Genomic DNA, 23974 nt, shown 5'->3' with positions numbered 1-23974 from the left:
CCAAACTCCCAACCATCCCTCCCCGCCTCCGACCTTGGCAACCACAAGTCTGTTCTCTATGTCTGTGAGTCTGTTTCTGTTTTCTGGATAAGTTCATTTGTGTCACATTTTAGATTCTACATATAAGGATATGTAAATACTAAATATCATATAGTATTTGTCTTTCTCTGTCTGACTTACTTCACTTAGTATGATAATCTCTAGGTCCGTCCATGTTGCTGCAAATGGCATTATTTCATTCTTTTTTATGGCTGAGTAGTATTCCGTTTTCTATATGTTCGACATCTTCTTTATCCATTCGTCTGTCAATGGACATTTAGGTTGCTTCCATGTCAAGGCATCATTTTTGAACCCTTCATATATTTAACACTGTCTGAAGTCAAAGTCATTTTAAGATGATTCCTTTCCATTCTGCTCTTCTCTCCCAGCTTCTGGGGTCTCTCCACCAAACCCAGGCCATCAGAGAATGGTTAAAATAAGACCCTGTGACCCAATAACTTGAATGCTCTAGTTTTGGAGTCTTTGAGTCAAAACTAGAGTCATACTCACATGACCAGTCTCCGTCTCCCCAAAGGACAAATTATTTGTTGACATGTCTGTCTGCCCCATTAGATGTTGTTTCTTTGAGAGTAAGGGATGGGGCTCGTCCATCTTTCCATCATTCCACAACTCTATGCAGAAAGCTTGCACACAGTAGGTACACAGTTTGCTTCTTTAAAATAACGTACTGAATAATATTTTATTCTAACCATTTCAATGAAAATATTTTTTTAAACAGTTACTCTTTCAATAGTTCTTATTTCAATTTTCTTATTACAAAAAGACTTAGTCCTTTTTAATGAGTATTTTGCTTTCATTGTCATTTGTTATGTCTAACTCCAGGAAAGTCACCAGTGACCACTGAGATTTTTAAAGTTGTCACCTATCTGGGAGCCCCCCGACTCAGGTGCTTTTCTAGTTGTGGCTTCCCTGTGTCACGGTAATGTTCTGAGAACTATCACAGTTGTTTTCAACTCTGGTTGCACATTAGAGTCCCCTCGCTGCCCAGTTTCTAGATGCAGGTTATGATTTAGTAGAATCTAGGTGACACCCAGGCATGGGAAGTTTTAACAAGCTGGACAGGTGACTCTGATGTCCAAGCAGGTTGAAAACCACTTGGACCACCTATGTTTTACTCTTGGGGGGAGGGGCGACCAAAGTGCTGCTCACCCTGGTCTAACCTGAGTGTGGGCTCTATGCCTTTTGAATCATGCTATGCAGAGTCTGCAAAATTCTGCTCCACTGGTCTGATGTGGACTGAAAATGTTTGGCCTGTGCAGTATTATTGTCTTATAATTGTGAAATATTTCAAGCGTACAGAACGGCAGGGTCACTAATGTAATAGAAACTCATGGACCTATCATCTAGTCTAACAAATCTTATCATTTTGCTATATTTATTACAGATTTTTATTAAAGCAATAAAACATTACAGATGCCATAGAAGCCCTTTATGTGCCTTTCCCCTGCCTACCCTCTCAAGGGATCACCACTACCCAGAATTTGACGTTTATTGCTCAGGCCCATGTTTCACTATGTATTTATTCAAAGACTGTGTTTAGCATTTTCTTGTTTTGAAACATTATGTATACGGTATCAGATTCTGTGCAGTATTTTATAAAGTCAGGCCAATATTTAAAAATGGAAATATTTCACATAAAATCAGATTTGTTGGCTTCTCCTAAAACAACCAGAAAATCTGGCAGCACTGGGCAAGCTTTCTGGCATGATGGTATACCATGCTGGGCCAATGCTGGTCGGTGTGACACTGTCCCACTGCCCACACTGTGTAGACATATGTGCTTGCACCTGGGCTGTGTCTCCTTGGATGCAGGTCTGGCCCCTGATACTGAACTTCCTTCCGTTATGATTCTTTGCTTTCTTCAAGGCCATTTCTGCTGTCCTCTCCTAACTGCTTAATAGCAAAGGCATCTACCTCTCTAGCTGCCTCTAATATCTACCTCTCCTTCTGCTGTTTTGTTGCATTTTTATTTTATTTTATTTTTTTGCCATGTTGTGTGGCTTGTGGGATCTTAGTTCCCCGACCAGAGATTGAACCCCGGCCATGGCAGTGAAAGTGCCGAGTCCTAACCATTGGACCGCCATGAATTCCCTCTTTTGTCTGGTTTTCATTTTAATTTTCTTGCTATTTCCTGCCATTTCTCTTAGAATTCTTGACTTCAGCACCAGTAGGGCATGGGTTTTTTGTTTTTGTTTTTTAGACTTTGCCAGTCAATAGTAAGAGAAGTGATTTATTTTGATCAGCAAATCAACCCATCATATGGCATCTCTGTGACCTCTGGTTTGGGCTAGTCTCCTTATTTTAAGTGTTGTTTACATGTTTCAGTAACTTGGGGGCAGCTGGGGTGCTGGAAGATTGGACACTGGATAAAATGGGATTGTATTGGTTATACAATTCTTAAGGGCTGAGATAGTTTTGTCTTTTATTTTTCTACAGCATTTGGCAAAGTGTCATGCAAATTATAGTCCCTAAAACTGTATTTACTGAATGAAAGAATATTAGTAAGTTAAATTATTAAACGTTTTATTACATACCCCTTATAAACCAGGGCAGCCCCTGACCCTCCTTTGCTTTTCAGAATACAGATAACTCAACATGCCTCTCCTGATAAAGATCTGAGCCTGGCATGGAGGCCAGAGAGGCAGAGAAGAAAGTGTGCTCAGGGTTTGTTGATAGTTTTGGTGGGAGGATTTTTTAATAGAGAGGAAAAGAGAGGCTTTGAGACATCCTTGGTATTTGGAAAAGTTTGAAGTTGAGAAGGGTTGAACAAAAGTTTTCAGAAAATGCTGTTTTGTGTAATGAACAGGATTCCTATTTGAGATTTGTCAGTGGAGACAGCAATAAAGAATCAAATTGTTTTTAATTACATTTTTATGTCAGTCTGCCTGGGACAAGACTATCAGGTTTTCGACAGGTTACATCATAAAAGACATATATATGCCACAGAGATTTATGGTAATGCCTTTGGATGTTATAGCAAAGGGCAAGCCTTGCTAAATATGGAGGTCTTCCCTATGCATACGTAGGGTAGGGCTTTTAGTGAGACTTCTATCAGGACCCAAATCATAGTCAGAAACCTCTGAGATAAGTGAAGAGACATTAGTTGTCACCAGAGCAATTCTGTGTGTAACATAAATGCAATAGAAAGTTTCAACAGTAGGTTGGGAAATAAATGAAAACACGTGTCTGGAAGTTACAATTCATATAAGTTTAATTCCTTAAATCACATGAATTTAAAAAGCAGTGTCGGGCTTCCCTGGTGGTGCAGTGGTTGAGAATCTGCCTGCCAATGCAGAGGACACGGGTTCGAGCCCTGGTCTGGGAAGATCCCACATGCCGCGGAGCAACTAGGCCTGTGAGCCACAATTACTGAGCCTGCGCGTCTGGAGCCTGTTCTCCGCAACAAGAGTGGCCGTGATAGTGAGAGGCCCGCGCACCGCAATGAAGAGTGGCCCCCGCTTGCCACAACTAGAGAAAGCCCTCGCACAGAAACGAGGACCCAACACAGCCATTAATTAATTAATTAATTAATTAATTTAAAAAAAGTAGATGTACACAAGTACAAAGTATAAAATGTTTTAGAAATACTTCTGTTGAAGGAATGAGAGGTTCTCTTGATTGACAGGTGGTCTTTCTCCCGTGGCTAACCTATAATCTATTGCAAAGTCACTTCCATTGCCTGGTGAGAAAAGGCCAGATGTTCTTGGGTGTGAAGAATATCTATCACCATATTTCCCATCTCCAACTCTCTTATAATTCCTGTTTTAGTAACTATGTTTGAGGGGAAAGTTGTGACAGAGCTGAACATTTATTTCAACAATTGCTTCCAAAGACAAGCATCCATTTTTTTTGAGTTAGGGTGATGGCAGGGCATAGTAGAAAAGGTATGGGTTTAAGTGTAATAGCTGGATTTACATACTTGATCTGCACTTACTAGTTGGCAGCTTAAGCTCTCTGAGCTTCTGTTTTCTTAAAATAGGGACAATTCTCCCAGGATGATTGGGTTGCAGTAAAGATGAAATGAGTTGGTATGTGTAACACACCTTACCCACAGGACACACTTTAGTAGTATAGCAGTGGCTCCAGAATTTCCTCCTAGGAGGGACTCGAGGGTGGTGGTCACAGGTTGAATTGCATCGCCCCAAAAGACGTGTCAAAGGCTCAAACCCCAACACTTGTGAATGTGACCTTATTTGCAAATAGGGTCTTGGCAAGTTAAGATTAGGTCAAAATAGATTAGGCTGGGCCTATTCCAATGACTGGTATCCCTACAAGAAGAGGAAATTTGGACCCAGGGGATACAGGAAGAATGCCATGTGAGGAGAGAGGCAGAAACTGGAGCGACATGTCTGCACATCAAGGGATGCCAAAGATTGCCAGCAGCAACCAGAAGCTAGGAGAGAGGCATGGCACAGATTTTCCCTCAGAGCCTCCAGTAGGAGCCAACACTGCTAATACCTTGATTTTGGACTTCGAGCCTCCAGGCTGGGAGAGAATCAATTTCTGTTGTTTTACTCCACTGAAGTCTGTGGTACTTTGTTACAGCAGCCCTAGGGAAGTAATACTGCGGGATTATGGGATTTGTTCTTTAGCCAACTGCATTTCATTTGGACCAAATTTAGCAATGAGCACCAATGGAAATAACCACTGCTTTGGAGCCATCACTCTACCAAAGCCCTGGACCTTACGCTACACCTTGTTTTTAATCCAATTTTAAGTGGGGAAAAAACAAACAAACTGCAGAGTAAATATCTGAATGAATTTTCAGCAGAGATGTCAAATGTCCATCTGAAAAATGCATTTGAGAACATATGAACCTTTCCAACTTTGAAGACCAAGGCATCCTACCATGAGCGTACCCATAGAGATGTCATGTACTTGCCACCGACACAGCTGATGCTATCTGTTACCCAAAGTCCAGAGCTGGTGTGATCCAGTTTTCTCAGGTTAACACAATTTAATGTTAAGGAGTCATTGGTGCCTATTTCCCAACCATAAATGGAAAGAGAGGCTTAAATCTATTTTAAGCTAAATTATTGCAAAGACACTGCTCTTTTTTTTTTTTTTTTTTTTGTAATTTTATTTATTTATGGCTGTGTTGGGTCTTCGTTTCTGTGCGAGGGCTTTCTCTAGTTGTGGCAAGCGGGGGCCACTCTTCATTGCGGTGCGCGGGCCTCTCACTATCGCGGCCTCTCTTGTTGTGGAGCAGAGGCTCCAGACGCGCAGGCTCAGCAGTTGTGGCTCACGGGCCTAGTTGCCCCGCGGCATGTGGGATCCTCCCAGACCAGGGCTCGAACCCGTGTCCCCTGCATTGGCAGGCAGATTCTCAACCACTGCGCCACCAGGGAAGCCCCTACATCTACTTTTTTAATGCATTTGGGCAATTTGACTTTTAAAGGAATCTCATCTGTCATTAAGTTCCATTATTCTGCTCCTTAAATAATTCTTAAATCTACCCCCTCATCATTATCCTCAATATCATGGCTTTATTCATATACACATTTCTCTAACTTTATTGCAGTGGCTTCCAAATCGGTCTCTCCGCCTCCAGTTTCCTCCCATCTAATCCACCCTTGGCATGGCTGACTCATTCTGATGCTTAAAAGCATGTTTTTATCCATTTAAAAAGTGTTATATTCATTCAACAAATATTTACTGAGGATATTCTGTGGCAGATGTTATTCCAGGCACTGGGATACAGCAATGAACCAAAGGAACAAAAATGCCTGCCCTCAGGGAGCTTATAGTCTGTACAGTTCATGATTGACAGTATTATAAATCTTTCTCTTCTATGTTTTGTTACAAATCTTGGCACATAAGAATAATGATGATGACATTGATAAGGGTTTTCATTTTATTGAACATTTACTATGTGTCAGCCATTATGTTAAGCTGTTTACATACAAATTATGTTGTAACAACCCATGTCAAAGCTATGATGCTGATTTTGTAAATGAGGACATTGAGACTCAGAAAGTTAAAGTCAGTCCAAAGTCAGAGATTAAAAAAAAAAAATGTTGGTGGTGGTAAGATTTGAATCTGGCACTTTCTTTCTTCACGGTCTTGGCCACTACACTACACATCTTCTTTTAGATGTTCAAAAGGCTGTACAGGAGGAAAAGCTTTTCCTTTAACTTCTCAAATTTAGTAACTGGAGACCTGTGAATTAAACTGACAAAAGACAGATTAGCAAGAGGAAAAAACAGTTTATTTGCATGTGAAATGCACACTTGTGTGGGAGTACTCAGTGATGAATAACTCAAAGGGGTGGTTAGAATTGGGGGCTTATATACCATTTTAACAAAGGGTGATAAATTATGGAGAAGTGACTAGACAAGGAAAAGGGGGTTTGGGCTTCTGGGGGTGTGGGTAAGTTGTGGGAAGGTAACTAGGAAATGTATGGGGGAAACTACCGGTAGATAAGAGTTGTTTGTGCAGAATCATCTCAGCACCATTTCCATGATAACAGTCATTCTCCTCTTCCTGGTATGGGAGAGGGGGCACCTTTGCAAATGGAAATTTCCTTTATAAATGGAAATTTCATTTACAAAAGGGCAATTTATGCCATGTTTCTAGGCAGACTGGGGGAGGGAAGAGAACTCTTCCTGTGTCTATTGTTTCTTAATTGCCTTCAGCTCAAAATAATTCTTATGCCAAAGTGGCATATTTGGGGTAGCATATTCTGATCCTCTTCAGGATTTGTGAATAACTGAACCCTATTTAAACTCTTTGTAATGCAAATAACCACTGCAATAATCTGTTTATAAAATGACAATTTTGTATATTCAGTTTACCTAAAGCAGTGATTTGCTCTTCAGAGGACATTTGGCAACATCTGGGGTCCTTTTTGATAGTCATGACTGAGAGCGGGGGTACTACTGGCATCTAGTGAGCTGAGGCCAGAACAGACCTCTACAACACAGAATAATCTGGCACAGAATATCAAAACTGCTGAAGTTAAGAAACCCTGACATACAATGAGATAGTTGTAAACACTTAACAAAATTTAGCCTCTTATTTTTTCTTTCTAATGTTTTAAAGTCTCTGACTAAATGTAAATAAAGATAAAGATAAATAAAGAATAAAGATATGTATTGAAACAAACGTTGTTTACATTTTAAAGGCTTCTTCCCCTGCCACCTTTCAGTTTAAATTTAGTAATAGGTTTTCAGAGGAAATTGCGTATCAGTTGAATACTTTTAAATACATATATTTCCAAGTTTTAAGTACCACTCTACTCAGTTGTTTACGGAAACATTAACTTAAAATTCTAATCCAATGCTTTTATATAATTTAAAAATATAATTCATGCTCTGTTCTTCATATATAAAAATGATGCCAAAGGCCACTGATAGTAAACGTTCTTTAAACTGATTTACTGGCAGTAGCGATGGGTCTGCACTCAGTCATCAGTTCTTACAAGTCATCATCCTAGGAGCCATTTGGAAAGCAGTCCGCTGGGTACAGGTATCTGGTATATGACTACAGAACACTTGTTCTTTGTGGGAAACTAAGTGATCTGTGTTTGAGTCAAATCTGTGCTATTGGTCTTGACAACATTATGTTTTCTTATTAAGTTCCAAGAACTTTCCTGGCCTTCACAGTTTCCCTGCCTTCATGGTTTGAAAGTCAAAATATAAATTCATATGACAAAATGGAAGTCATATTCATTTAATCATTTTTCTTTTCCCTAAAAAATAGTCCTTAAATGTTCTTCGGATTGGGAGCTGCACTTGAAGAGGTGACCAGTTACAGCATTCCTGTTCCCTATTCTTTCCCCCTTGAAACATCAGAGGCCTAGAATTTATTTGTTCTTGATGTTGTCTGTTTCTTGACAGACATTAAAATTAATACACAGTTTTTGAACACTCCTTCATAAAAGAATGTACAACTTCTCAGTTCAGCATAAATTTCTGTGTGTAGACCAGAGCACAGGAGTTGCTTTACCCCAACTGTTCCATCATGCTGTGAGAGATTAAGCATATTCACCGTTCGGTTTCCATCAGTGTTTTGATTAGACATACGTTTCTCCTAATGAATTTCTGGGTTTCATCTGAATTATCTTTAAAAAAATTTAAGGAGATTTTTGTATATAAACACAAGAGACAAAGTATCACAGTCTTTCTGAATGTCTTTTTTTAAAAAATATGCTCATTATTCTTACTTATTCAGTAGTCCTCATCATGAAAACTACACAAGATAATTTTGGCCAAATGACCATTATGACCATTGGGTCACTGCACCGTTTCACCTTAAGACAAGGATGGTGCAATCTTGGTCATCTATACCAGGGGAACGCAGAGAACATTCAGCGTTAAATATGACACCTGTAATTAGGAAGACCTATGGTTTATACCATAGCAATTTTAAGGATGAGGTAATTTTGGGAGTGATGAAAAGCAGCAATTGTTTCCAACGCAGTTTATTTATGCTGCGGTACAAACTTTGACAACCAGTATGCTCTGTAAAATAAATGCCTGCTATCTGTTGTCCTAACGGGTTAATGTGGCTTGTTATTAAGGGTCTAAAATTTGAAATAGTGTCCGAATTTCTCTTACACTTCTTATTCTAGCTGCACAGTCCCTTTCATCACCTCCCTGGGATCCAAGTGGCTTGGAACAAATGAAGAAAGTCTGTGAACAGCGAGAGACCTAAGGAATCATGTTTCACTAAGAAAAAACTAGAAGGGCTGCGATTAGATTAGGCAAGGTGGGGAAAGGGATATTGGCAGGTAGGTGGCTGGAAAGTTACAACTCAGGTTATTTTTTAACTGGCGTCCTACAAATGGCCGGCGTGTAGATGTCTCAGTCGCTGACTTGTAAATGAACTTCAGGTTCTCTTTACTTGGGGAGACTTCTGAATCTGAGAACCTGGCGGCGGTTCAACGACCCCGTCCTCGGGGTCCCCAGGGGACATCTTCCGGAGAGTCCGACTGTCTGGGGCGAAGGCGCAGGGAAAGCAGGGAGTGAGGGGGCGAGGGACGCGGGCCCCGAAAGCCAACCCAACCCGGCCTCGCTCCCCTCCGGTGGAAACTTCCCCGGCCGCGAGCAGTGCAGGAGAGGGCGGCGGGGCGGCGGTTCCCCTCGCGGAGACAGAGAACTGCGCGCGCGAGGCTCGGGGCGCGCGGCGAGCGCGGCGGCCGCCGCCTCCTCCCCTCCCCGCCTCCGGTGGCGCTGCCTCCTCCCTCCGCCCGGCTCGGCCTCCCTTGCTCCCTCCTCTCGTGGCTGGCTCCAGCGGCGGCGTCGGCGGCAGGCGGGGAGGGCGTGCGCCGGTCGAGAGGTGTCGGCGGCGAGGGGAGGGAAGGGAAGTTTCAAGTGGAAGGTCGTCCGCCGGCCGGCGCGTCTTCTCGCTCTCCTCCGGCAGCATCATGGCGGAGCCGAGCGGCTCGCCCGTGCACGTCCAGCAGCCCCAGCAGGCGGCCCCGGTGACACCGGCGGCGGCGGCCCCGGCGGCCGCGACAGCAGCGCCGGCTCCGGTGGCGCCCGTGGCCCCAGCCCCGGCGGCGCAGGCGGTCGGCTGGCCCATCTGCAGGGACGCGTACGAGCTGCAGGAGGTTATCGGTCAGTGCGGCGGGCGCGGCGGGGCCGGCTCAGGCCGGGCGCTGAGGCCGGGCGGGAGGCGCGACCGGGGCGGGAGGGGACGCGGGATGCTGGGCTTGCCTCCATGCACGCCCGGGAGGCAGAGCGGTCGGCTTCTGGGCCTACCGGCTTCAACAGCTTTTTTTTTTTTTTTTTAATTTATTTGTTCGTTCTGTGAGCGCTGGTGCTGCAGGAGGCGGCGCGGCGGATGTGACTCGCACTGCAGACGAGCCGCATGCTGCAAACTTTTATCTCCCCGATCGCCGGGGCGGCGGAACTGGGGACCCGGCAATGCCGCCGCATCTTCTTCCTCCCGCGCGCCGGGCCCGCAGCCTGTGGTCGGTGGCCACGCGAGCAGGCAGCCGCGGCCAGGGTGGGGTTGCGGGGGCGCCGCCCTCGGCTTCCAGCGCCCCCGCGCCGCGCCTTGGGGGCCGCGTCCTGGGGGACTCAGCGGGCGCAGCCGCGCCTGTGCTCTCCAAGCTCCGCGCCTCGGTCTCCCGTCAGCAGCCTCTCGGCGTGGGTAACCGGGCTACGTAGGAGTTGCGGAGGCCCAGGTTCTTTCCCGAGGCCGGGGAGGATGCTGGCCTCCCTCCCTGACAGCCGCTGCTCCACGCCCGCCTCGCAGCCCGGCGTTCCCGGGTACCCGCCTCTCGGTAGCGGGGCGCGCCGCCTGCCGCCCAGCCCGGTCGCCCGTGGAAAGCAGGCACCGTGGCCTCCTGCCCTGCGCCGGGCCGATGCTTCCCTCTGGTCCAAGGCCGAGCTGCAAGAGTGAAAGCCGAGGCTGTCGGTGATCTCCTCCCTGCCTTTCAGTGCCTTCTAGTCGGCCCACAAATACCACCTTATCTTACATTTTAAAAAACTTGGCAAAGTCGAATGGCAAGAAGTCGGCATTACCTTTCCCTGGGCCAAGCACGCGAAGGACCAGGAGAGTTGTGTTGACCCTTATTGGATCATCTCGTCTGAGAGGCTTGTTAAACCCAGTTAGGGAACCCACCAGGTAAAGTGGGCCCTCAGCTTTCTAACCTTACTGGCGCTGGGATGGGATGCTGCCTTCCCCTATCTTGATATTTAAGTACGGTGATGAAAAAGGAATTCAGGATATTTCTCTTAAACTATTTTTTTTTCTTTTCATTAAGAAGAATGGTGCACTCCTCCCTTAAAAAAAATTAAAACAGATGCTAAGAATTTCATTAGGTGTTTAAACGAGCCTTTATCATCTGCTGCTGTGTGAATGAAACAGCATAGACTGAAATAAATACGGAAGGGCAGAACCCTAACCCTAACCTAGGATATAAAAGCTCCAAATAACCTAAAATAGGCATCTCTACATAAAATTCTTTGAAAACCAAGAACTTTCATAACTTTTGGCCAAAGACTCTGAAAGGATGAGTCTTCCTGTCACTGAGTGGATTAAATATTTTCAAGGGCTTCTCAAAGCCTAGAGTATTTCGTGAAAACTCCTTTAACCTGGTAGCTAAGCCCTTTCATCTTCCCAGTTTTAAGGCCTCCTCTCAACTGGCTTTCCCCCTCCCATATTCTGATTGCACTGATTGTACCCTGAATAGTCAGCTGTCTTAGGACCCATCTGGCCTTCCATTCCTTGCTGCCTTTCACAGGCTCTTTTCTAAGTGCCCATCTTTGTAGTGAATCTCAGCTTCCAAGGCCAGTGTGAATGTTCTTGAGAAACCTTCTGCTTCTCCCAAGGCAAAGTATGGTGGCTTCTTCTGCCCCTCTTTTTATATCTCACAGCATGTAACTCCATAATTTTTATTTGGTCAACAAAATCTAAAGGCCTACTATGTCCCAAGCATTGTGCTAGGTGCTAGCAGTATAGAAATTAATAAAAATTGTCCCTGCCTTCAAGGACTTTCCAAGTAAACGACTCTGTAAGATGTGATGAGTGAGCACTGGTAGAGCACAAAGGAGGGATTGACTGCTAGGAGAAATAAGGAAACAGGGTATTCCACAGAAGACATCTGAGCTGAATTTTGAAGTCTGAGTAAGTTTGTAAGGTGCCTGATTATTTGCGTTGCTGCCTTTCCTAGCTAGGAGTTCCTAGCTGTGAACTCTTCCAGGGTCTTATTTATCCCTCTGTCTGCAGCACATAGGGATGGTGCATAAAAGTTGAATGATGGTATCTGCCACATAGTTTCCATAGGGTCAGGACCAGCACTTACTTATAATCAATTTATATGCTTATTTTATTAATTATTAGGGTCAGTATGCAAGCTTTGCTTTTTGAAAACAATGTTTTGAGTTGATCAGTTTTGTCAACTGAAATGAATAAAATCTTAGTTTAATTAAAGTGACGGGATTGATTGCAGGGCTTCTTTCCACTTGCAGTAGCAGCATTGTTAATTATGGTTGGTCAATTTAATTAAAAGGAAGAAATTTACCTGAGGAATTTTCAAGCAGAAACACCTGCTTATTACTTCTACATTGATTTTTTGCACATTCACACTGCGGAAAGGGCTTTTCTACATTTAAAATTTATCTCGTATTTTTCCAACTGAAAGAGATGGCCTGTATGGGGCCCGTGTTGTTGAAGTCAAATTGCTGGAATAGGGTTTTCCAGGGTCTTAATGTTTATAGGGAATTACAAACCCATTCCCATTTAGCGTTTAATGCTAGTTAAGTAATGAAGAGTCAACTTGCGATTAAGCACTTCTGCTTAAACATTACACGCAGAAGTTAGTAGTTCAAACATTGGACCAGTTTCGACATGAGTGCGGGTGGACAGCCTTGGCCTCTCCCGGCCACAAGGCAGGTGTCATACGATAGGGCTGCGGCAGTGTGAACCGTGACCAGCAGGAGGCTCAGATGTGCCTGAGAAGAAGGCCAAGAGAGGCAAGGTGTTCTAGCTTTGCAGCGTGGCACCCAGCACTTTTTCTTCTTCGTTTCCTCCTGGCAGAGGTTGGGGTCTCAAGATTAGAAGAGAAGAGCCTTACTAAAGTCCAAACAAAGCAGGTTCAGTTGTTCGACTTCTGTTTTAGAAAAATAAACACAGGATTTTGCAAGTCTAAAAATAAAGTTTTCTCTTTGTTATATTGTTCTTGTGTGGTGAAAGATCAGTGGAGAGTTTGTAATGGTAATCTGGTTCAACAGTTATGTGTGAGACCTGGAAATGATGTAAAATCTATTGGAGGGAGCTTTATACTTAGAGAGGGGTTAACCGTGTTGTGAAATGATTAAATTCCTTCTTTTAGCCATCAATATTAGTAGGTTTCAAATATTTCTGTCTCCTATAGAAATAACTGCTCATGGGAGGTGTTCTAGCTTGTTTAATACTCTTCAGCCTCATCAATCTTTGTTCCTCACTTGCCCCCCCATCTCACTCTCAGATTCGTTCTTTAGAAGTATATGGGGCACCCAAAGATATGCTAGTTGAAAAATTAGTTTATTTGTTGGTGGTATTAATATTATCACTTTGATTTGCTAAACAAAGAACAAAAAGTGAATCATGTAAATGTTGACTTGGGCTTCCTTAATCGATTGAACAACCTCAAGGAACTTTCCTGTCAAAGAGTTGTATTCAGTGCAGTATTAGTTTCCTTATTTGAATCGGATAATTCTAGCAGGGTCTGTTATCTTTGTTGGTTTTCCTCTGAGAAACACTAAAGAGACTCACGCCTCAGAGCATGTTTGATTTTCTTAGACATTTTTTGCGGGATGAGTCTTTCTGTAGTTTTGCATCTTATTTCTCAGCGTTGCTTCACTTTTATCCTGGGCAGTCATTTAGAGTGATCCAAAAGTACCACCTACTGCATTTCTGGTTCTAGTCAACAAAAAGAATTTGGTTCCTAGACTCCTAACTGTAGTTTGACAGAGGGGTTCTCGAGTACTCTGTTTATTGCTCTCCCGGGAGCTTTGTTTAACCATTCTGGTGCATCTCCCCCAGGCGCAAGTAATAGGCAACTCTCCAGGTCTTCAAGGAGCAGCAGCCCAGAGCATTCCTGCTCTGCTCTGTGCTCACAGAGGTTCTGTGGAGCTCTTGTGGTTTAGGGATTAGAACTGGTTTTATAGATGTTCTAGAGGGATCTTGAGGACAGTGGAACTACACTGCATCACACTCTTTTGCACAGGACCTCAGAGGCCTGGAGCACTGAGTGTGTATTTTAATCTCCCAGACCTTTAAACCGGGCTGCTTTGCTGTTGCTGTCAGTTGTTAACTTGCCTTTTATTTATTTATTTGGCTGCGCTGGGTCTTAGTTGCAGCACGCGGGATCTTTAGTTGGGGCATGCAGGCTCCTTAGTTGTGGCATGTGGGCTCTTAGTTGGGGCATGCATGCGGGATCTAGTTCCCTGACCAGGGATAGAACCTGGGCCCCCTGCATTGGGAGCGCTGAGTATTAACCACTGGACCACCAGGGAAGTCCCACGTTGGCTCTATTTTTTTTTTTTTTTTTAGAAGAAAACAAAGAGAGTCCTGAGATGCTTAGCTTCACGCAGGTGTTTTGATTTTCATATTGTTTCACTTTTTTTTTTTTTGGTAAAGAGAAAAATGTATATAGAACTGCTCTTTTCGTTTATTTTCATTATTGTGGTAAAATATACAAATATAGGTAACATGAGGCTTACCATTTTAACCATTTTCTAAGTGTACAGTTCGGTGGTGTTAATTACATTCACAACAGAAATGCTTTTAAATGTGCTGTTCAAACTGGCATGTGGGAAAAATCTCTGGGTTAAGAGAAACTCATGTTAGAATTTCTATAGTACTTTATGCATTTGATTTGTGACAGATAAAATTATAAATTTTCCCCTGTCTCTTATAAGTCTGTTGTATCCCCCATTTTTGATGGTGTTGGAGAGTAACTTGAAACGTGGCAGGCTCTGGAGTCAGATGGCCTGGCAATGGCAGTCGCTGGGCTCGCGACCTTGAGCCAGTTACTTGGAAGTGTCTGGACTCGGTTTCCTCATTTTCAACCTGGAGATGATAACGATAGGGTTGCAGAGAAAGGGAGACTCTGGAGCCCTTAGAACAGTGCCTGGCACAGGGCGAGCTCTCCGGGGGTCTGAGGCTGCGCTGCCGTGCGCTGCGCCGGCTGATGAGATCCGAGTTCCCGGCAGAGAATACTGCCCTGCCTCTGGCCAGACTGTGGAGCGTCCCGAAGAGTTTCTCCGCTCGGTTTGCATCAGGGAGCTTGCAGGAGGGGGAGTTGGCCCGCGAGCCCCCGCCTTCCAGTGGGCGGTGCCTTCCAGTGGGCGGCTGGCGGGGCAGCCTGAGGCCCCTGCGGGGAGGAAGCTGCAGAGACCTGTGGAACAGGACAGCTCAGGGCCTCGGGTGCCAGATGGCCCTCTGACAAGTGGTGAGAGCATCCTGCGGGAAGGTTGCTGGAGGTACGGCCCGTCGCGAAAGGGCTCTGTGAGCAACCTGCTCCGACTGCACTTTTCTCCCACCTCTGCATCCGCCCTGCGGAGGCTGCCGCGCTGGCAGGAAATGCTGCTGACTAAAAGAAATGGTCACTGTGTGCCCCAGCGGGTCAGGGGACGGGGCATTTGTCTGCAGATCAGGTCGTCACTGTTGCTCTCCTGTCTCCTTCCTTGCCTGTCTGCTCTTCCCTCTACTTACAAATATTCTCGTCTCCCTCTAATCATTCACAGCAAAAGAGAACAAAACACCGGCACTCTCACTACTCCTTCTTCCTCTAGCTCCTGCCTTATCTCTTTCCTTCCCTTCCCAGTGGAGAACCTCCCATCCACTTCTCAGCTCACTGCAATCTGGCGTCTGCCCTCTTGCTAAGAAGCCAAAATTGGAATGTCCACAGTCACCGTGACCTTCTGTGGCTGCGGCCAGTGGACACTGCAGGCTTTCCGTCTCTTCCCCTCTCTGCAGGAGTTGGCAACATCTGCCGTTTCTCCGGCTCCTTCCCTGCGTGTCCCTGCTCCAGGATCCACTGCTCTATGGGTCTGAGGCTTCAACCACTGCCTAAAATGCCCAGGGCCTCTCTGGTCTTTGGACTGGTATGAGGGCTACCTTTTAAACGTCTTTGTTTAGATACTTCACAGAACTTCACACTCACAGTGAAACTCACTGCCTCGCCACCTTTGCTTCATCCTAATCCTGCTCCTTCAACATTCTCCATCTTACACAAGACCCTCGAGTGTGAAGCAGAAACATGCTGCTCATCCTGCACTTTCCCGTCTTCCTCTCTCTCCCACACCTGATTGGTCCTCAGTCCTAAATACTCTGTGTGCTGGATCTCTTCTTTGATCTGTCTCTCACTCTTCCTCTTGGCCATTTCCAGTTCAGTTCGGGCTCTTATCAGTTCTTACTTGGATGACTGTTCCTGACCAGGTTCCTTGTCTGCAGCCTTGCTTCCAGCTCTAGTATGCATTGCTACCAAAGTGATACTGCTGTACCCAAATTTTTATCAGTTACCCCCAGGCTTAAACACTTTTAGTGGCTCTTCCATCATCCTTAAGATGAACTCTGAGCAGGTGTTTAAGGCCTTCGGGAATTGTCTCTTGCCTCCCATTCAGTGTGTTCCCCCCCTGCCCCACACCCTTTGTCATTTCTATTCTCAGGACAGACTCGCAGCCAGTGGGAACCTTTTGCAGTTGCTGAAATGCTTCATGCTTTCTCAGCCCCTGCTAGGCAAGTTTTCCCTCTGCTTGGAACACCCTTCCACACCCCTTCTGTTCCATTTTCATATATTTAACAGAGAGCTCTGTCTCTCCTTTTAAGCGTTACCTTTATTGAAGTATAATATGCACATGGAAGAGTATATATGTCATAAATGTATAGCTTGATGCATGTTCATAAACGGAACCCACCCTGATCCGGGCTCCCTTTTAAGACCCGGAATAAATGATTTCGCAGAAACAGTCTCTGCCCCTGAACCGCCTTCCCCTCTGCCCCTCTCTTGGCTCTTTCACCCCTGGTGGTCCTCATACCCTGTGCAGATTGTGTGCCTCCTTGCCCATCCCGCCACTCCTCCTTGAGGACAGGCCTTTGGCCTCCATAGCCCACACCTCCTATTAAAGATTTAATAAGTGTTTTCTGGCTGTAAGTCTGAATTGTAGGGATAAAAACCCTCCCACCCCCTGTGGAAGAGGAACATTGCCTCGCTTCTGAATATTTGCCTCCTTGGATCCTGAAGATTTAATCTTGCCTGTGGTTAATGATGATGCTTATTCAGTTGCGTTTGGGCCAATCAGCTTAAAGGGCTCTGTAGAAATTAGCTCATTAATCCTCCCAGATCAAGAGTAAGCACTTTGAGTACTTGCACCTGCCTGTGCTGTGCAGGCAGTCAGGCAGGCAGAGGCCTGGCTTTCCTGAGGTCATTGTTCTGCGAGGTGGCCTCTCCAGATTAAAGGACCGGGAGCTCCCTGCCACAGTCTCTGCGCCCTTTTACTCAGGCATTGCAGAGCAGGGTGGGGAAGTCCTAGCACGCCTCTCCTCTTCTCTAGAGCTTTACTTTCTTGAGTGTACCCATGAGCTTTCTCTTGCTGTTTGTGTAGTTATATATAACCCACCCTTGAAGATCTGTGGGCCTTCTTGCTGTGTAGAAATCAGGACTGTTGAAGAAGATCAGGGATACAGGTGAAACACAGCAGCAGAATATCAGGACGGGTGGTTTTCCAAGGTTGTTACGATGGCAGGAATTGTATTTTTATAAATGACAAGGGACTGGGGGGTGATAGGATTGGTGTGGTACATGCTAAGACCATAGAACTGGATCTTTTAAAGTCAAAACCAGTCTAATAGGTGTTGTAATTCCTCTGTGGTATATTTTTGGGAAAGGTTTTTTCCCCATTAAAAAAAACATTCTCCATGTAATCAAGTGAGGTTTTACATTTTCCTCCAGGACAGTTTTGCTTAAATTATCCCCAAACAACCCCAAGATGGCTGAAGTGATTCAAGTGCTTCAGGTGTTTCTTTTTCCAAATCCGCTGTTCATTGGTTCAGTTTTTGCTGCTAAAGAAGAATTCAGTATATTAATTAAAAAGGCATTTTAGATTTGGCTTAACTGGAAAGCAGAGGAGAAAGAGCAGTCCTTTAGAGAATGGATTGGCAGTGCTTTAGTTCAAAATTGATTTAGATAAACACTTTGGGAATCTGATGTGAGTAAATGCTGATGTATTTTAAGCTTCCTCCCATTTGCCAAACAAATATTTGGCAATAAACTCTCACTTAAAGCTTTAAAAAACTTCTTAGACATTGAGGAATTAGATGAATTGACCTTTTAAACTAATTGTATATTTTGATATATGGGAAAACATCATTTTAAGATAGAACTTAAAATATCATTTTAAAATAGTTTTATTTTCAAACTTCTTCCTAGTAAGTGGCATTTAGTATAACTCAGAGGCCTAGTCCTGGGTGTTCATTCAATTCTTCGCTCAGGTGAAAATACACATTCTGGTGACATTTATGGGGTTCAAGTTTCCAACGTTTAGTCACTGATGTACCAGAAGAACTAGTATGGTAAGTAGAGATTGATGCCTTTCTATCATGTGAATGATAGATCTTCATTGGGGGAGTATTTTAGAAGCCAGTGACCTGTGACAATTCTGAAACTTCTCACAATCACTCTGTTGATGGTTGAGGTCTTAGAAGAATTTGTGATCTTGTTTTGAATGGTAACATCAGTTTGTACCAGGGTTTTTAATAAGGGGCATTCCTACTGGTTTCTTTCCTGCTCTGTTTTGTTTGGGGATTGAAAAGTATTCATTTTATGTATTGGTTCCTATTGGCATGTCTTGTGTTGTTGACATTTTACTTTGAATTATTTGGTCTGTCCTTCCTTCTTCCCTCCCTTCCTTTCCTCTCTTCCTTCCTTTGAAATTGGCAATGTCACCAGCCCCTTTCTTAATTATGAGATGACTCAAGAAAGCAGGGGGGGAAGAGAGTGCCCAGGGGTAGGAATGATAGGTCAATGCTGGCTATTTAAGGTCAGCTCCTAAGTGAGGAATAGCATAAGAGTATAGGGGGATAATGAAATTTAATTTTGGAGGAAACCGAAGAGAAAGTCCATTCTTGTTCCTTTGTTTCTACAACTGAAGATTCTAACAACCTAACTTAATTTGCCTGTGGTCCAGAAGTCCTTAGAATCTTAGGCCAATGCTTCCTACCCGGTTCAGTGTTTTTTTTTCCCTTATATTTTGGCTGCGTTGGGTCTTCGTTGCTGTGCGGCTTTCTCTAGTTGCGGTGACCGGGGGCCATTCTTTGTTGCGGGGCGCCGGCTTCTCGATGTGGTGTGTGGGCTTCTCATTGCCGTGGCTTGTCTTTGTTGTGGAACACGGGCTCTAGGCATGCGAGCTTCAGTAGTTGTGGTGCATGGGCTCAGTAGTTGTGGCTCGCAGGCTCTAGAGTGCAGGCTCAGTAGTTGTGGCACACGGGCTTAGTTGCTCCGCGGCATGTGGGATCTTCCTGGACCAGGGCTCGAACCTGTGTACCCTGCATTGGCAGGTGGAGTCTTAACCACTGCGCCACCAGGGAAGTCCCCAGTTCAGTGTTTTCTTCTACTTACATCATGTTGATTCCTCATTGGTGGGAAGGAGGAAGTTAGAAATGTCATCGACTCAGTGAATTTTATAACTACCATTTTAATGAAGTAAATATATATCTTATCTGGGAACATATTTACCATATAGATATTATAGTAAAAATCTTTCTTTAGAGGGGTTGAAATGATCTTTATATATCTTTCTTGATGAGAGCATGTTTATTTAACACATAAACCAGGTGATATATAAACATAAAATAGTTTCATTTCAACCATCATCTTTTGCCTGGCTGTTAGAATAGACTATCAATGTATATTTTAAAAATTAATTTATTTATTTTTGGCTGCGTTGGGTCTTTGTTGCTGCGCGCGGGCTTTTCTCTAGTTGCGGTGAGCAAGGGCTACTCTTTGTTGCGGTGCGTGGGCTTCTCATTGCGGTGGCTTCTCTTGTTGCGGAGCACGGGCTCTAGGCACGCAGGCTCAGTAGTTGTGGCTCGTGGGCTCAGTAGTTGTGGCTCGCGGGCTCTAGAGCGCAGGCTCAGTAGTTGTGGTGCATGGGCTTAGTTGCTCTGCGGCATGTGGGATCTTCCTGGACCAGGGCTCGAACCGTGTCCCCCGCATTGGCAGGCGGATTCTCAACCACTGCGCCACTAGGAAAGCCCTAGACTCTATTTTTAATCCTTAGTTAGAACCTGTCAGTGAGGTGGAAGAGTGTGTGTGTGTGTGTGTGTGTGTGTGTGTGTGTGTGTGTGTGTGATGGCAAATAAAAGGTTGAGGAGCAGCAGATAGATGTACTTCAGGGCTGATCATTAGCTGGAGCAGAGCTTCTGCACTAGAGCCAGGTCCCTGCTGCCAGGCTGATAACTTTATAGCAGTCAGAGCAGCAACGGCATTCCTAGCAGTGTCTAGTTCTGAGCTGTCCGGTATGGTAGCCACTAGCCACATGTGGCTAGTTCAGTTTGAATTAATTAAAATTAAATAAATTTTGGGGTGGCAAGGAATGAAGAGGCAGAGCACAGAGGATGTTTAGGGCAGTGAAACTGCTCTGTGTGATACCATAATGATGGATACGTGTCGTACATTTGTCCAAACCCACAGAATGTACAACACAGGGTGAGCCCTAACGTAAACGGTGGGCTTTGAATGCTAAGGATGTGTCAGTGTAAGTTCATCAGTTGTAGCAAATGTACCACTCTTTTGGGGGATGTTGGTAATGCTGGAGGCTGTGCATGTGTGGGAGCAGGGGGTACATGGGAAGTCTCTGCCTTCCTCTCAATTTTGCTGTGACTCTAAAACTGCTTTAAAAAAATAAAGTCTTTAAAAATGAAATAAAATACAGTTCCTCAGTGAACTGGCCACATTTTCAAGTGCTCAGTAGCCAACTGTGACTAGTGTAGCTGAGGAACTGTATTTTATTTATTTAATTTTAGGTCTGTAACCTGCACTACCCAGTAAAGTACCTTATTGGATAGTGCGGATATTTCCATCACCACAAAAAGTTTTACTGGACAGTGCTGGATGGTAATTCCTCAGAAATGTTCAAAAACTGACTAAATATTATCATGATGGCTGTAAATATCCTGAGGCTACCTCCTGATAACATGCTAAGACATTGCCACTGACTTAGAAGTACAAAAGGAGACAAACGATGCTAACCTGATTAAAAAAAAAAATTGTTTTCACTCTGTGCTCTATTAGAAAGCTAATTCATTCATATTTTCAGAAGAACAGTTATTCTTATTTGTGTATGGCGAAACAGATACCCCTGTTGAGGTAGGAAGATAGTTTCGAAGTATGAGTTTTTATCTTACCCACTTAACTCATTCTAGGATATTCTTGTGATTACTGTAAACACAGAATCCTCCCAAATGAAATCCAGTACTTTCAGAAGTATCAAAATGTTACATTTCCTTAAGAAATCACTTCAGAGTCTTGGGGCTGGATGTGGTAGACAGAATCACTTCAGTTTATCTTCTTTTATGTAATGAAGTAAGAAAGAACTGACTAAATAGGTTTTTTGGTGAAATTACAAAGACATTGTGAAATTAACTCCACTTAGAAAAAAATGATACCTGTGTCAGTTTTAGTCACTTAAATGGTGAGTTTGAATCATGGTCCCTTCTTTTCCCTTGATTTTAAAACATTTCGGTAATTGAGTAATTAAAGGATTTAATAGTTTAGTCTAAGTTATATAACACAAAGCAAATAAAACGTTCAGTATTGAAGTCAGTACCTTAACAGAAATTCAAACTCAGTCATCACTGTTTGGTTAGGACACCTGCTTTGTTAGGAGAGGGAATTCATGACCTAGGGGTGGGTGAAAACAAATATCTGTGTAGGGAGATTAACTGGGTTTAATTTTGGGCAATTCAGAAACAGTTTGTACTTTCTCACGTTTAGTCTCCCTAGGGTGACTGGGGCCGTCACAGAGAATGTTTTACTATGTAATCCTTTTTTATTTTTCCTTGTAGATGCCCTTTCAAGTTTCTGGAGTCCTAAATCCAGTGCCTGACCTTCAACAAGGGCCGTTGGAGAAACATTTTTAATATGGCAGTTGGGTGGCTGAAATAGGACTAGGGGAAGTGTCTCTGTGTATTTTCAAATTAATGATCATTAGGACAAATTTAAGAATAGTGATATTTTTGGCATAAGTCTAGATCAGGGCTAGATTGTATATCTTTACTGAAATAAATTCTCATTGGTTTATAAAAAGTGACAGTCTCTAGGGTGAAGAGACAATGAGCCTCTTAGTTCATCTATAGCCATCCTCCTGATTGTTTCCATAGAAGCAGCAAGACTGTTTAAAGGCTATAATTTCACGTCCTACTCTTCAGAACCCATTAGAAATAGGCAACATAGGCAGCTTTGTAGCTTATATATTTGCTTAAATAGTCTTAAAGACAAAGAGGGTAACTTCCATGCGGTCACTGGGATAGGTAAACGTTGCAGTCAGGGCACTTGTTTGGCTTTTGCTTATAGGTTATGGTCCATTTAGCCTCCTGTATTAAGAGTGACATTTTTGGGAGTTCCATGGTGGCCTAGTGGTTAAGGATTCCGGGCTTTCACTGCCGTGGCCTGGGTTCAATCCCTGGTTGGGGAAGATCCCACAAGCCGTGTGGCATGGCCAAAAAAGAAGAGTGACATTGTTCTCAGCTATATGTAGTTGTTTAAAAATGAAATATTCTCTTGGAGCTCCTTGGAAGAAAGGGAGTGACAAAAATGTGAAAAGGTGATATTTATGAGGTCTGACCAACTTTAAAATTAATCATATCAGGACTGATATGCACAAGAAGTATTGTTTCCTTCAAGGGGACATAGTGGGAGGGGGTCCACTTATACTTTATAGCCACATTTTATTTTAAATTAAAAAACTACCCATTTCTATCAGCCCTCTTATGAAGAAACGAGACTGATTTTCTAATGTGACATTAATTTGCTCTTAAGGTATTTCCCAAGCTGTTTTTATCAGTTGTAGCTTGATCAGAATCGTTATTTAGCCTTACAAGAGGACTCTAGTCTGAACAGTGCTGTTAGTTGTTTAAAGTCAGTTTTGTTTACTGTTATTTTTAATAGATTCTGCATCACTGCTTCATAGAAGTAATGAGATTATCCGGGACTGTGGTTTGCAATTACAACGAGCAATTTGTCTAGAGGCAGGGATAGCAATAGCAAAAGCTGAGGGGCTGAGAGGATGTGTAATAGAGGGGTTGGGTGTGAGATTCAAAACCAGATCTGTGAAGCCAGAGACAAGGTGGGATCATTGGAAGGCAAAGACTAGCATGAGGCAACAAAAGACCTCGGATCTGAGCAGGAGTGAATAAGATGGAGAGTAAGGACTCAGGGGCATTTCCAAGTTTTGCAGGGGTTCAGCAAGGGGCCAAGGCAAGTAGGGACAATGTAACTTTTCCCAGAAAGTTTCAGTGGCAGCATCTTGATGAGCCCCTCATTTGAAGCTTTGCCTTCAAGGGAGGGTGTCTCTGATGAACAGAAAGGCTCAGTTCTGATGGTCTCTGCGTCAGCTATGTATAGCTGTGTAACAAACCACCCCAAAACTTAATGGCTTAAAATAATGACCTTTTTATTTGCTTATAGTTCCATGGGTTGGCAATTTGGCCTTCACTGGGCAGTTCTGCTGGTCTCGCCTAGGGACAGTCTGTGACCAGCTAGGCTGGGGCTATCTATTTTAAGGTGGTCTCATCGTGTATGTTGGTGCCGGCTGTTGGCTGGCCCTCTCTTTCCACTGATTCCTCATTCTCAAGGAAGTGCGCCCGTACTTCATCCCTTGGCTGCAGCTGTGTTCCAGGGTAGCTGGAGTGGAGCTGCAAGGACTCTCGAGGCCTGGGCTTGGTGGTGACAAAGCGTCACTGTGCCTCTTTCAGTTGGTCAGAGCACATCATAGGGTAGCTCAGACTCAGGCGGGAGGGAGATCGATTTTCCTGCTTGCTGGGAGGAACGGTAAAATCACATGGTGAAGGGACATGTGTACAGAGACGGGAGGAAATCTTATTACCATCTTTGCAAACTCTCTACCACACAGCTTTATGTAGCTCAAGGGTGATGTGTACACAATGTTTGTCATTCATTTAACATTCGTTTCTAACTTGTGGTAGAGGAGCTAATTACCTGACTGCCTTACGCCTGGTTGTTATAGTGTGGTTGATTACAGGTTTCATAAACTAATTTTTTGTGTGAACCATCCATCAGCATGATTTTGGCTAGAAAAGTGGCTTTAGAAATGTACAACTTTCTAAGAAATCTAAACATGTCTTTTCTAATGTAACATTTGAAGGGCAGAGGGTTGTGTGTGTGTGTGTGTGTGTGTGTGTGTGTGTGTGTGTAATGCTGATCCTTTTTTAGCCTTGAGGTGTTCTATTCCAGACTGAC

The 23974-nt window shown here is 44.0% G+C and overlaps 1 protein-coding gene across 3 annotated transcripts in view; it reads left to right on the top strand.

The window, feature by feature from the left end:
* The first annotated feature begins 9210 nt into the window (after window positions 1–9210).
* STK39 (serine/threonine kinase 39) overlaps window positions 9211–23974 on the top strand; it is a 314494-nt gene continuing 299730 nt past the window's right edge. Inside the window, exon 1 of one of the 3 annotated variants that reach the window (XM_057551799.1) lies at window positions 9211–9620. In XM_057551799.1, the coding sequence (XP_057407782.1) occupies window positions 9428–9620 (193 nt within the window). In that variant the 5' untranslated portion in view covers window positions 9211–9427. Of the gene's footprint in view, window positions 9621–14848; window positions 14979–23974 lie in introns of those variants that run through there. The other 2 variants (XM_057551798.1, XM_057551800.1) reach the window with 2 other exon arrangements.

This window comes from Balaenoptera acutorostrata, chromosome 8 (assembly GCF_949987535.1).
Source record: "Balaenoptera acutorostrata chromosome 8, mBalAcu1.1, whole genome shotgun sequence".
NCBI classification, from domain to species: Eukaryota; Metazoa; Chordata; class Mammalia; order Artiodactyla; family Balaenopteridae; genus Balaenoptera; species Balaenoptera acutorostrata.
Note: the sequence above shows the minus strand (reverse complement) of the source record. Positions and strands in the feature narration are given on the sequence as shown.